At 37.4% G+C, this 15,454-nt stretch overlaps 1 protein-coding gene across 1 annotated transcript in view; it reads right to left on the minus strand.

Moving 5' to 3' along the window:
• Positions 1-15,454, minus strand: part of LOC117175918 (transmembrane protein KIAA1109-like) — a 178,513-nt gene that overhangs the window by 24,972 nt on the left and 138,087 nt on the right. The window contains exon 21 of the mRNA XM_033365766.1: positions 12,604-12,843. Within this exon, the coding sequence (XP_033221657.1) occupies positions 12,604-12,843 (240 nt within the window). The remainder of the gene's footprint in view (positions 1-12,603; positions 12,844-15,454) is intronic.

Consider the following 15,454-nt stretch of genomic DNA (forward strand, 5'->3'; position numbering starts at 1 on the left):
ACAAGCTATCTAAGGATGGTACTACAGAACGCCACCTCAAGGTAGGCCTAGTGGCGCCATCTCTTGGTCAGGCCGGAAACTTATCAATCCACCCTCGTACATCGAGGGATTAACTATTTTCTCAATCTGATATATAATATAAATACAAAAAAATCTCGTAAAATCCTATCAGAAACTCCCAGTTGTTAAAAACGTTTTCGTGAGAGGTTTATTAATTAATTAATAATTAATTAAACGGAACTCAAAGTTACATTAGGACCACTTTTTCTTCGGAATCGCTTTCATCTTCAGAACAACCTTCCCCAAGGTCAAGTGCCTTTTCTTTTTTAAGTTCGCTGGGTCGCCAAATTTTTAGCTGACTCGTATTGGGGGGTGTAACATACCCCCGGGTTTTTCTCATTATGAAGTCTGCCAAACCCATACGTGTCCCCGGGTAAAGTTCTCGTTATTACTAGAAGCTCGCTGTATTTTTTCTGGAGTTTCGTCTATTCTCCAGTGGCAGTTGGTACCGATTTCACATAAACGATGTTTCCAACCTCATGTCGCACATTTTCCGATCTGTTCTTATAATATCGTTCTTTGAATCTGGCTTGTTCTTCCGGAATTTTAACTCGCGCTTCCTCTTGCAGGTTTGCAGACGATACGTACCGACTTTCGTCTTCTATTGTTAGATGTCTCAAATCACCTTCATCGTGACGATTAGGATATCCATATAGAAGCTTAAATGGGCTTCTTTCGGTCGTTTGATTAAGCGATTCATTTATATCTCGCTGCACCTTCCTCAACGTTTTGTCCCTGTCGTTTCGCTTAAATTGTAGCTTCATTTGGTTCCAACCCATGTTTGGAAATTACAAACTAGAGATAAATTTTAGAAAGGAACATTTTGACAGTTTGATTGTCAGTCCTGCCTTCTCTAGATCATCTAACACAGCAATTAATTTTTCCCTCAGTTCTGCCGAGTTACAATCTCTGTCAGTCCCAAAACTCGAAAAAGGCGAGTTTTTTTCAAAAAATAGCTAACGATAAATTCTTCTTTCTTCCATGTTCGATCGGTCATCTTGCTACAATTTTCGAAAAGCCTTTTGGACAATGCAGGGCCCCGCCTTTAAGATGAGCTCTAGTAATTTCGAACGAGAAACTAAGTGACCTAAGCTGAAGTAAACTCATCGGATTTAAATTATCTAGCCATTCGCGGGCTGCCCCACTATCAGCTTTGCCCTTAAACGTAGCAATAGCCTTAGAAAGATCCGGCGAGATGTGAAAATTCGCCGGAACAGAAGAAATTCTTAGTTCCGACACTAAGTGATCACTTGACAACCGATCGATTGTTCTTTCAAGTCATAAATCTCTCTTTTGATTCTCATTAACCGTGAACTGCATCATCCTCGATAAATCGGTGACTCATTGTTCGAAGATATATATGTGTTAGTTCATTTGATGCCGATCCGACGTTCGCAGTTCAAAAGCTTCCATGGGGGTTTCTTGAATCCTAGGTTCGTTGAAAATGCAAATCCTCTCTGTCACCGGGCGTAAGTGACCGATTACGAAATTCCCTGTGCTGTCTCTCATATTCCAAATTTTCAAAGTCTTTATCATACCGACTTGAGCCCCCATCCGCTATATCCGGTACATTGACACAGAATTGCCGATTCGCCACGAGATCCGTCCCCATAGACACTCGACACTAGAATCGTTTTTCGACGCAACAGAACTAAGCGATTCTGGATCAGGTAAATCAAGACCAAGCAAGAGATTGTTAGAAAATTAAATAAACTGCTTCAATATAAGTCGGGATGAGGAGTAGGGGGCAGAAATGGCTTGAGCGATTAATTAATATAAAAGTAAAAGTTTCTTAATATTTAAGAAATAATAATGACATCAAGTTTAATAGCGCGGTAATTCCGAAAATGTTGTGAGGCTATGGTGGAACCGACAAATGGAGCATCAGGTTTTAATCAATTTTGCGAAGACGAATCACTTTGACACTCAAGCTTGGCTCTAAACTAGTCTTGACGACAATAAGTAACGTTCACACGACACAACAAGGAAGACTCCTTCTCGCTGAAATAGCCTTTTGTTCACGCAGCACACTGCCCAAGCTCTCGCGTTCATAGCCCAAAACCTACTACTCCTCGTCCTTTGTTTCCCGGCATCCTTTATATTCTCACGCATGCGCATTTCAAATTCTAGAACATTCTCCATAATAGTAATAATATCAAATTAAGAATTAAATTTTAGTTTATAACAATCGGCCATCATATGCGAAGTTTGGTCCTCCAAAATTTTGGTTCTTTTTTGACGGCAGTTTAAGACAAATAATTTCTTTTTGGTTTTAAATTTTACCACTTGTAATCTTTTAAGTACATGGGTATCTTTCGTAATAAAAAAGGTCTTAAACAGCTATTATCAATTTTTTACTTTGGTTACTATTTGGTTACTAATTGCTTACTATTCTTGCGCTCAACATGATCACTCTGATTACTTTGATATGAATTTTTGCTGATATTTGACTCATTGTCACTCTCACTGTCATTCTCGCAATTTGAATCACTCCAAAGTTTCAATTGGCTCACATGGGCCGTTGTTTGAAAATTTCTATCACAACTTTAATTCAATTTCTTAAGTCTATACGTGTCACTGATCTCAATACCAATGACGACCAATGGCCCTTTATAAGTCGACTGAAGCTCTGTCGAGAACCCTGTGGCAATAGGATTTACCTTGAGAAATTTAATGTCGCCTAAATCATATTTTACAGTCTGGTTCCTATTAGCATCGTAATAAGATTTATATTTCGCTTGTTCTGACAATATTTTCTCTCGAAATTTTTCTTGTAATTCGCTCGGGTGGGTGTATGTTCGCTGGCTGCTGTAACTTTTCTATGTTCGCCATCGTAAAATCTGGTATGTAACCTGATGAAGCTTCGAATAGGCTGATACCTAGAGACTTACTCACAGTAGATTTTAAATCGCGTTCAATTTTCTTGACGTGCAAATACCAATCATTTGTGTTTCCATTTTGGGTCGCAATTTCCATTAACAGAATAATTGCACTATGCAGTATCTCTATCAATCCGTTCGCTTAAGGGTGACGACTGGAATTAAGCGTTTGCTTAATCACATGCTTAAGGCAGAAACTTTGAAAACTTTCAGGCGTTAAACAAGTCCCTCTGTCGTAACTAGACATTCCGGCACTCAAAACATTTCTAAAAATTCTTGAGTTTTATTTATTTCCCAAACAGCAGTTACATTTTTAACAGACTTTAAACTTGCAAAGTTTTTGTTAAATTGTTAATGAAACCAATGACATAATGGTTGCCACGAGAGGTTTTAGGAAATGATCCTACATGGTCGCAACGTACAATCTGAAAAGACCTACGGCCTGGTGGAATAGGGTGCAATTCTCCTTCTATCTTTCCAGCTTTATTCTTAGCAAGAATAAGCTTTAAACAATTTCGGATGTGCATCTTTATATAACGCCTTAGTGCCGGAAAATAGAACTGATCCGTATTTCGATTGATAGTTTCATCAACTCCAAAATGGCTATATAAGTCATGATACCTAATAACTATAGACTTTTGTAATGTTTTGGAACATAAAACAATTCTTTTACTCGAGTCCCCTTTTGGAGTTGTTTATAAAATAAACCGTCCGCAGAACAAAATCTTTAACCTTGTTCTTCATTAGATTCGTTCTCTCGCTTTCATGTTTTCTTAGAATCTCGATCATCTCTAACGCTTTTTCATCGCTTCTTCGAAAAATTAGGGCTGCTTAATAATAAGTGTTTTAATAGTTAAAATCTGATCTTTAATCTCTCTGGAGTGAAAATTGTCTACTGGGGCACGCGATAATGCGTCAGCATGCATCATACTCTCTCCCTTTCGATATTTAATTTGAGAAGTAAAATCATTTATATCACTCATCCATCGGGAAATTGGAAGATTTTGTATTTTTCATGCATTCAAATTAACCAAACACTGACAGTCAGTTATTATTACGAATGTGATTCCAATTAAAAAATTCCGTAGGTGTCGGAGAGCCCATGCAATTGCAAGTAACTCAAGACGACTTGAGTGATAAAGTCGTTCGATCTCAGTGGTTCTTCTGTTACTAGCATAGACCCATCTTAAGGGATCTTCTTGCCTATCAGCATGTAATAAAAGCTAGTTATTCGGTCTCGGGAAATTGTCTACCGCTAATATTTTTATTTCACCTGGCCTCAATTCTCCGTCCCCAAAAATATATCCCAAGTACTCTACTCGCCGCATTCTGAAACGACATTTACTTAAATTCAGACTTAGGTTCGCGTCACGTAGTAAATCACGAATTTCCTGTAGGTTTTGTAACAGATTTTTCCAAGTTTCTGCAAATACACAATTATCATCGAAGAAGGTTATTGTCATACCCTTCCTATGTGCAATCCCTAATACTCGATGCATTAGTTTGGCAAAATACATAGGAGCATTTACTAGACTGAATATTGTCCTATTAAACTCGCCTGTTTGCGTCTCGTTTATGAAAGCGGTTTTGCCGCGTGAACTCTCTTCCATAGATATTTGTAGATAACCCGATGCCAGATCGAACGTTGCAAGGTACCGCGCCCCATAAACTTTCTCAATAAAATCATCAATGTTAGGTATCGGAAAATAATACGGCTTTCTTATTTGATTCAACTTACGATAGTCTACCACCATCTTACTTTCGAATTATAAAAGCAGGACTCGCGAATTCACAATTTGTTTCCGAAACAATGCCAGCTTCTTTATATTCGTGAACTATTTTCTCTAAGTCTGCCCGATCTTTAGCATTAAGGCGGCATGGCTTTGATTGAAAAGGATTTGCTCATTATTTTAACTGAATCTCCATTTCGATTTTATTGGTACAACCGAAATCAGTAATATCACCCGCGAGGCAATCCAATTTTTCTTCGAGTAAATTAATTAGTTGTTTTCTTTGCAAAAACGTGACTTGTTCGTCCGTGTAAACTTCCGCGTCTGATATACGTTTATCGCCTTTTAGTCTCAGAGGTGCTTCCTCAATTTCGAGTATATCACCCCCTATTTTCTGTCCTTTTTTAATTTACTCATCTCGAAAATTTGTAATCGGTAATTCAAGAACTCCTACATCTTAGTAAAGTTTAATGAAGTTAACTGTACAGGGCTCTATTTCCTTATTCTCTTCTGTAATCAAGCACCTTTGCCCAGCATCATAATCTTCGAAAATACTAGGATCTACGTTCATGAAGTTTAGTTCATATCCAATACGCGTATAGTAAATATCTACGACGTTTTGAGTTACTATTCCAGGTGAGATAACCTCACTGTTTCCAAATCCCCCTAATTTATAATTATTTTGAATCACGGATAAATATTCATTGAGAACCACTGAGGCATGAATAGTGCATACCGATGCACCAAGATCAACTTAAGCGCATAACCTAACCTCACCCATGTGAATTTCTTGAATAAATTTGTCAGGCTCCTTTTTTGAAATTCACTACTACTAGCGTGTTAGCTGATATATTATTGTAATTTTAAAATTGGCAAGTCAGAAACTTAAGTAGTGACTATAACAGAAAAGGAGTCAAGTTGGAGAGGGGTGAGAGAGAGAGAGGATCGCTGGCGTGCGTTCATGGCGAAGGTGTGGCGTGTCGTGAAATAAAATTGGTGTAGGACGCAATGTTCAATTTAACTTCAACTTTAAAATAAAGCCAACTTTCTAACTATTTATTTCTGGTTTTAGAAATTTCTTAAAAGACTCTCTATGGCAAAATTCTGACAAGTTTAGTGATTGGTGGACACGTGGCAACGAACTAAGGAACTTATTATCTGAAGTGATCTTTATCCTTTTGATTAAAGTATTTCTATCGATCTTACAATCAGAAGTAGGATGTTTTCCCAACACATTCCAGGATATTTCAAGGTACGTACGGTGTAAATAATGAGTGCCTCGTCAAATTCGCCGGATAGACTTGTAAATTCAAGCGATAGACAATATGGCGACAGTGAATTTGGTAATAGAGATTGAAGGGGCAGTCGTGGCAGTGATCTAGTCGAAAATACGCCGCGAGGTCAAGAACGCGAAACGCGCGATCATAGTTTTTTAGTAAAGAATGATAGACAAAGAACTCAATATATGTCGGTGCCTGCGAGAGAGTGGGAACAATTCGAGCGCGATCGTAGTAACTGGCTGGCAGATTTCGGTAATGTGGAACGTGACTCGCCAGCTGATCGAAGCCAATATCAGATCGCGAATCATTTCTACCTTGAAACACGTTCAAGAACCGGAGAGGATAGCGCATCGGGATCAGGCCGATCGAGCCAGAGCTGAAGGGTGTGGTGGTTCGGGCAAGACTGTCAATGACCTTCTGGCTAAATTAATGATTGACAGTCAGAAATTACTGATTGAAAATCCTTCATTGTTAAGGGTGTTAGTGGGTGCTAATGCGGAAGCACCGAAATCGGAGTCTGAGGGCAGAAATCGTTTTATACAACCTATAGTTTCGAAGGTTAAGGAATTTAATGGTAAAGGAAAACCACGAGCGGCGGAAATTTGGCTTGAGGACATCGAGGATATAACCAAATTATTTAAATGGGAATCAGCGACAATCCTGAAGGCGGCGATCACAGGTTTATCGGATACGGCTCATGAGTGGTGGTCGGCGGAACATCACCTAATCAAGTCGTGGGAAAATTTCAAAAGAAGGTTCCGAAGAATTTTTATTCGTGACCATTCGACTTCGGAAATTTGGAGAATGCTATCCGACAAAAAGCAGCCACCAAATGAAGATACCATGACATATGTGGTACATAAAATGTATCTGTGCAGAAAATTGAATTTAGACCTCACGGAGACCAAAAAGCAAATCCTGTCGGGTCTGCGGTCCGGAGATTTGTACTTACAGTTAAGTGCACGTAGACACGTTTCAGAGGACGAATTTTTGGATGACCTCACTGACTTGGAGGGGAGCAATACTGTCAGGAGTCGACCTAAAGGAAAGCACGAAGAAAAACCTGACAGGCCACGTGGAGGAGAATCCGAAAAATTAAGTCAATCTGAGAAGAAATCAAATACTGGAAGAAAATCAGGATCCACTAACTAGGATACCCAGCTGGAAGCAAGATATACGCGACCTTGGATCTTGCACATGGATATTTACAAGTCCCTGAGGCACCGAAAGATCAGGAGAAAACGGCGTTTGTCACACCAGATGATATTGGCGAGCTGAACAGAATGATGTTTGGCCTGATGAACTCACCATACGAATTTGGTCGATTAATGAACAAGGTCTTGGGAGGGCTGAAGAATAAGGTGGCCTTAGCGTACATAGATAATATTATCATCCCAACAAGGAATTTCGAAAACCTAATGGAGCGACTACACACAATTCTTTAGGCATTGGAGAAGACGGAACTCACATTGAATCCAGATAAATGTTTATTTGACGCACTAGAGGTGTTCTATCTCGAGTATCGAAATTCTGCAGATGAAATACGACCGAGTCTGCAAAAGCTTTACGCAATACGCGATTTTCCAGAACCACGTAGTGTTGATGATGTGCGAAGATTTATTGGACTTACTGGATTCTTTCAACGGTTCGTTCCTAGATTTGCGGTAAAAAGCGAACCTTTAACACGTTTAACTCTGGTGGGAGTTCCTTTTCAGTGGACGGAGAAGGAAAAACAAGCATTCGAGGATCTAGAGAAAAACCTGCTTGTGGAACCTGTCCTGGCACTTTATAATCCTACATCAATCACGGGGTTGCACACTGATGCAAGCGCGAGTGGTCTTAGTGGTATTCTAATGCAAAAGAGATCAGATGGCTTGTTTCACATTGTGTACGCTGTGAGCAAACAAACGACACCTGCCGAGAAGATGTATCACTCGACGAAGTTGGAATTGATGGCCGTAGTGTGGGCCATTGACCGATTATGAGCATTTTTAGTGGACATTGAGTTCACAGTTGTAACGAATTGTCAGGAATTAGTTTATATGAATGCCAACGCCACGAAGAATCCACAAATTTCAAGATGATCGCAATTAATCCAGGAATATACTTTTACGGAGAGACATAGACCTGGAACGAAAATGGTGCATGCAGATACGCTTAGTCGAGCGCCGGTTGGAGATCCCATTGTCACCTGGACAGAAGTTTTGGATCAGCGAATGGTCTTTATCACAATGACTGAGGTCTGGCGATACAAAGATCCGATCCGGAGCTTATTCAATTGTCCAAAATATTGGAGCAGGAGGACGAAGATAGAACAAAAGCGGAGAAAGAATGAGTCGACGGATTCAAGATGGAGCAGCAACTGATCTACCGAAAAGAAAGTGATATAGAGAGCAAGACGCGGCGAAAGAAGATACCTAATGGAAAACCTGAAACAACAAAAATGGAACGATGGCGAATTGTGGTGCCGAAGCTTATGCGCAAGTCGATTGTGGTGAGATACCATGATCTCCGACGACATTTCGCTGTAGACAGAACAATGGCAGAGATCAAGAGGTAATAATGGTTTCCTAGGATGAAGAGGTATGTACGTAGGCATATTTCCATGTGTCCTGACTGTGATTTAACCAAATGTCCGGCAGAAAAGAAACCGGGTAAGTTGCATCCAATTCCACCTGGTAATAGACCCTTTGAATTAATCAATGTGGATCATTTGGGACCCTTCGCGAAGAGTCGGCGAGGGAGGTCTCATTTGTTAGTGGTTACCGATAACTTCACTCGGTATACCATCTTGAATCCTGCGAAAGATACAACGACACAAGAAGCAGCAAAGGCGATGGAACAGATATTCCGGCAATGGGGTGTTCCGAGAAGGCTAATATCGGATCGTGGAACTGCTTTCACGGCTAAGGTTTTCGAGGACTTCTGCAACAAGTACGATGAGATACACACCTTAAATTCACCTAGCCACCCTCAAGCGAATAGGATGGCTGAACGTGTTAACCGAGTCCTGGTACCAATGTTACTATCAACATTTTCCCGAGGACAAGAAGATCGTTGGGACGAACGAATAGCCGACGTTGAACGTCATCTCAACCTAGCTCGATCAAAAACCACTGGATGCAGTCCTTCTGAAGCGCTGCATGGGTACCAACCTCGATACAATGAAGGACGACTCAGTAATCTTGGGGCGGAAATCGTGACGGATGAAATCGAGACAGTGGAGCAGATTCAGAACGAAGTTCGATACAACATCGAAGACAAGTAGCTGAAAATGAAAGAACGTGAGGACAAAAAGCGTTGCGATTATGAAGAATACCAGCCTGGAGTAGTTGTAGTTGTGAAGCGAGCAACCGAAAATACAGAAGACACAACGAAGCTTCAACCCGAATGTAGGGGTCTAATGATGGTAATGGAGTCGTTGGGACACGATACGTATAAAATAGTGCAACTCAAGCATACTGAAGCTGGAAGAACGTATGCAGCTATGGCTCATGCATCTCAATTGAAACCTTGGCGACCTAGAAAAGGAGACTATGACGATGAAGATGAGAGTGAGTAGGATGGGGACATGAAGGAAGAAGATGTCAGCGATCATGATCAAGAAAATCTGACACAACATTCTCAAGAGGAAAATGAATCAGATCGTGCAGGTGAAGAAATTGCTAGAGATGCAACGAAGACCCACGGAGCCACAAGGAAATCGACGAGAGCCCATAATCCGGTTTAGACGACCACCAAAATACTTAAAAGGATTATGTTCTATAGTATTAGATAGGAACTAGCGCCAGCGTTAGGTTCAACATGTATGAAACAGTTTAGATTATAAAAGATTTTAATTATATTTCTTACTTAAATTAGATTGAGGACAATCAAATATCGGACGGCCGGATCTGTTAGCTTATATTTTATTGCAATTTTAAAATTGGTGAGTCAAAAACTTAAGTACTGACTATAACAGGAAAGGAGTCAAGTTGGAGAGGGGTGAGAGAGAGAGAGGATCGCTGGCTTGCGTTCATGGCGAAGGTGTGGCGTGATGTGAAATAAAATTGGTGTAGGACGCAATGTCAATTTAACTTCAATTTTAAAATAAAGCCAACTTGTTTACTATTTATTTCTGGTGTTAGAAATTTCTTAAGACACTCTCTATGACAAAATTCTCACAAGTTTAGTTTATCGATCTTCCAAGCGTTTACCTTATTCTTCAACACACTCACTGCATTCGACACTTTATTATCTTTCTTTCCATTCTTACACCGTGAAGCTACATGTCCTATCTGTTTGCATAAATAACATCTTACTTCTCTACACGGATTTGGACAATTTCTAGAAATATGACCAACAGACTTACAATTATAACACGTCGTACTCCCTGCAGTTAAAGACATCTTCGATGTGTTACCCCTATCCTCTTCTTTTGCTGTCTCTTTCTTGATTCCTGTTGTTCCAGTATTATTTTTCGAGGTTCTGGGAAGAAATGAACTGCTGCTTTTCCCACTTTCTTTCTTTTCTCGAATTCGTTGACGCCTCGAACTATCCAGCCTTTCAAAACTTTCTTAAAGAATCTCGTCCGTTGCAGCAAATTTACACAAAATTATTACATTAGCAGCATCTTTCGATAGTAAACCTGCTGCTATCTCATCACAGATAAATCAAGTCCTGAACAGAGCCATATTTTATTTAGAACGTACTCTTGAAAAGTTTCGAGAAAACTTTGTTCACGAGCTGCCATCACACGCAAACGCTTCAAAATTTCTTAACTCAGCTGATACTGACATCGACCACTTCACTGCGGCTCCCCTCAACAGCGCTTTGTCAACACTAAAAATCACTACATCTGTCCACTCGTACGATGTAGCAGAGTTTGTAAAGATCTCGTAAACAAGAACATGCTGGTTCAGGTGTTTCCCTTTCATGGAATTCGCGGATTAAAGGCCTGGGATCTCCGATAATCGGCTGTACTCCTCTGCTTGTCATTTCTTGCTGCTGCTGTGCTTGAGCTGATATAGAGGTATGCAGTTGTGATAACGCGCCCTCTATCGATGAAAGTGCGCGTACGAAGCCCTCTTCAATACTGCCTGTTCCAACGTGATGCTCACTACTAGAGGCCCTACCAGCCGTTCGTGGTTCCGCCAAAGCACCGTCCTTCTGAACTTGTTCCAGCGTAGCCCTCAGCCGATTTGCTTCAGCCTCGAAGATTGGTTTTTCTCCGGCCCTTTGGACCATTTGTCTTTCAACGTCGGCCTCCAACTCCGAAATCCTACCATACGCACACATGGAATTCGTCTTAATTCAACTCGCCCGCCATCCCACTTCTGATTTGTTAGAAAATTAAATTAAGTGCTTAAATATAAGTCTGGATTAAGAGTGGGAGGCGGGCAGAAATGGCTTGCGCGAGTAATTAATATAAAAGTAAAAGTTTATTAATATTTAAGAAATAATAATTACATCAATTTTATTATTGATGTAAGTTTTTTGATCAGGGAAATTAATTAATCGTTTAAGATGTTAATTTTGTTTGTCTACTTGGTCATAATCAATATTACTAAAATATTCATTAATTTTTTAAGATTGCGAAAAAAACGCTCCCTAGCTCCGCTGGAATATGAGCTCAGGTCCTTCAGATTGCCGGTCTGATGCTCTACCAACTGAGTTAAGGAGAGACAAGAACAATTTCTTCAAAAACTCCTTACAATCAGAATGTCAACGTCATTCCTTATACTTGTAAGATTTTTCTTTCTAAACATGAAACTCATATTTTATTACTGATGTAAGTTTTTTGACCAAGTAAATTAATTAGTAGTTCAAGATGTTAATTTCGTTTGTCTACTTTATCATAATCAATATTATTAAAATACTGATTAATTTTTTAAGATTGCGAAAAAAACGCTCTCTAGCTCCGCTGGAATATGAGCTCAGGTCCTTCAGATTGCCGGTCTGATGCTCTACCAACCGAGCTACGGAGAAATGAGAACATCAGACCGGCAATCTGAAGGACCTGGGCTCATATCCCAGCGGAGCTAGAGAGCGTTTTTTCGCGATCTTAAAAAATGAATCAATATTTTAATAATATTGATTATGACCAAGCAGACAAACAAAATTAACATCTTAAACTATTAAATAATTTCCATGGTCAAATAACTTACATCAATAATAAAATATGAGTTTGATGTTTAGAAAGAAAAATCTTACAAGTATAAAGAATGACGTTGACATTCTGCTTGTAAGGAGAATGTGAAGAAAGTGTTCTCGTCTTCCGTAGCTCAGTTGGTAGAGTATCAGACCTGCAATCTTAAGGACCTGGGCTCATTTCCTAAAGAAGCTAGAGAGTGTTTTTTTCGCGGTAACTCTGAAAAGGTTGTGAGGATACAGTGGAGCCAACAAACGGACGCTAACGTTTTAATCAATTTCACGAAGACGAATCACTTCGACAGTCAAGCTTGGCTCTAAACCGATCTCACTTTGATTTTTTTTAAATACTCGAAAATCCTTTGAAATCTGTTCAAGATATTGAAATCTTTAAAATAATCAAGAAGATTTTAAATAAACTCAAGAAAATTCCGAATGAGTTGTCAATGAGTCCAAGGCCTGAGGATATTAAAAGTTAAACGAGTTGTCAGTAAGCTCCTAAATCAGAAAGCGATGGTTACTCACTGATGTTGGGTTCTCTTGGCTGGTTAAACAATCCTCCACTTGCAAGCAATGGAAAGACAATACTGGCACGGGTACTAACAGGCACTTGGGTAGGTTGCAGCGAACTTTTTTTCTTTGAAAGAGCAACTGGTGGAGAGGGAGAGGTTAGTGAGTCCGGGACTGCAACCGGTGTTGATAAAGGAGTGGTATCTCTCCCACGAGGAGAGCTTACCGGTACCGTCAAACCATCACCACAAATAGCTAGTTATCCCATAGCAAGCCATTTTTTGTTTCGTTAAGAGTAAACAAGTTAAACACTATACGTTATTATCCACAAAAGGAAGCGGCGGAACATTATTTAGTCGTAAAGAAATAAAATGTAGAATATCTGAGCAAACATAACGGGGTGTGTAAGTGCCATGATCTTTGGATGAAACTATGTGACTTTTTTTAATAATGAAAACTAGGGTTTTAAAATTTGTTAATTGATTTTAAAACCCTAAAAAATTACCGATTCTGACAATGATGATGGTGGGATTAAACTTGAACTATGGTATAATTAGAAATTAACATTAGCCTTGATAAAATGCATCTATTTTTTATTAAGCTCTCAGGGATCACAGTAGACGAGCAGGTCAATTGTAGGAAAAATAAGGGAATTTTTCTTTGAAAAACTGGATTTTTTCTTAGAAATGTAACCAGCATACTAAACTATAATTTATAGATGATTTATAGCTTTCAAAATTGAAGCTTAACAATTACATTTTTTGAACTGGACACTTTTTAAATTAGAAGTTAAATTATTTTTATTTCAAGTCTAAATTAATAATTGTTAAATTGTTATTTATACATTAAAATTCAACACTTACACTTATAAATTACAAATGTTAAAATGGAACAATTAAAATTGTTGAATTTTATAAATTGCTTTCGAATCAAGAAATTGTTTATTGCGTTGTCAATTAATGAATTACCAAAATTTTTTTTTCGGAATTGGCACTGTTTTGATAATTGAAAACCACAGTTTGAGTATGCAAAAATGCGAGAGAATTTTTAAACAATTTTCATAAACAAAACCCAGAATTTGGTTATTTTTCAAAGAATACGCTCAAGTTTTGATTAAATAAACTTAAAATATCTTTCCGATGACTATTTGGTACGATATTTTGAAAATTCAAAATAATTATCAATTCATTAAACAATTTTCATTTTTTAAAAATCAAAGCTTGCGTATTTTACTACGAATAGGATCAATTTTTGTACAGAACTAAGAATATTTTTCCAATGAGTTTTTTTCTACGATACTTTGCAAATTCCCGAGAATTTTTAATTATTTAACCAATTATCATAAACATATTCAAAGTTTGGCTATGTCTCAACGAAAAGAATCGATTCTTTTTTAATTAAGTAAGAATATTTTCCGGTGATTTTTCTACGATGCTCCGCACATTTATAAGTATTATTATTGCTTTAAATAAAATCAAAGTTTGGCTGTTTTTCAACGAATACGCTAAATGTTTTTGTATTAAATCAACTAAGAATGTCTTATTGATGATTTTTGCTATTACAATTTGCAAATTCAAAATAATTATTAATTTTTTACACGAAGTTTATAAAAAAATTCGGAGCTTAGGTATTTTACAACGAATAAAATCAATTTCTTACAGAATTAACTAAAAATATTTTTTCAATGGCTTTTTGTACGATACTTTGCAAATTCCCAAGAATTATTAACTATTTAACCAACTCTCTTAAATATATTCAAAGTTTGGCTATTTTTCAACGAATATGAACAATTTTTTACGGAATCTAAATTTACAACAAATATTAATTAGTTAAATTGTATGCCTGAAAAAATTCCGAATTTGGCTATTCTTCAAAGAATACGCTCAATTTTTTATGAAATCAACTAAGAATGTCTTTTAGATGTCTTTTTGCCATGATAATTTGAAAATTCAAAATAATTAATTTTTTAAACCATGCTCATAACAAAAATCAAGAGTTTAAGTATTTGTCAGCAAATAGAATACATTTTGTACTGAATTAATCAAGAATATATTGCCAATTACTTTTTTCTAGGATGCTTTTGCGAATTCCCAAGGATTATTAATTGTTTTAAAAATGTTCAGAAACTTATTCAAATTTTGGCTATTTTCAACGAAAAGGATAGCTTTTTTTACAGAATTAACTAAGAATATTTTTTCGATGACTTTTTTCCAGGATGCTTGACAAAATTAATGATTTAAACAAATTTAAAACCATTCTTTTTTTCATTTAGAGTTTGGCTTTTTTCAACGAATAAGAACAATTTTTTAAGGAAACAACTATGAACGTCTTTGAAATTACTTTTCGCTATAATAATTTCCAAATTTTGTTTACAAAAATTATTCAACTGATTACTAATTGTTTTCCATTTGGGAAAGTTCATAGCAACGAGTGATCGAAAAATTGATTCTTAATTGATTAGGTAAACAATTAAGTCTATTCACTAATAAATATGCAAACTGTAAATTTATGTATAAAAATTGTTTAAACAATTTTCAAGTAGCATCTATTTTCATTGATTCGGAATAAAAAATTAATTTCTCTCACAGTTTATACAAAGACTCTAAATTTCAATGAGCTAAGCAGTGCCAATCGCGAAAATAAAATTTTCTTAATTTTTCAAATTTATTCTTATCTACTGTAAATTATTTGTAGATAATTTAAGGGCATGTGACACAGCTAAATACCTATATTACCGATCACAGTTTTTCAGTTGACTGAATGTTTTTTTTTAAACTAAGAACTTTTTTTGTAAATAAAATATCGAGCTGAAACTTTGGGAAATGTATTAGAGTGCAATAAAGTACGTTTAGGTACTGCATTTTGG

This window comes from Belonocnema kinseyi, chromosome 7 (genome assembly GCF_010883055.1).
Source record: "Belonocnema kinseyi isolate 2016_QV_RU_SX_M_011 chromosome 7, B_treatae_v1, whole genome shotgun sequence".
NCBI classification, from domain to species: Eukaryota; Metazoa; Arthropoda; class Insecta; order Hymenoptera; family Cynipidae; genus Belonocnema; species Belonocnema kinseyi.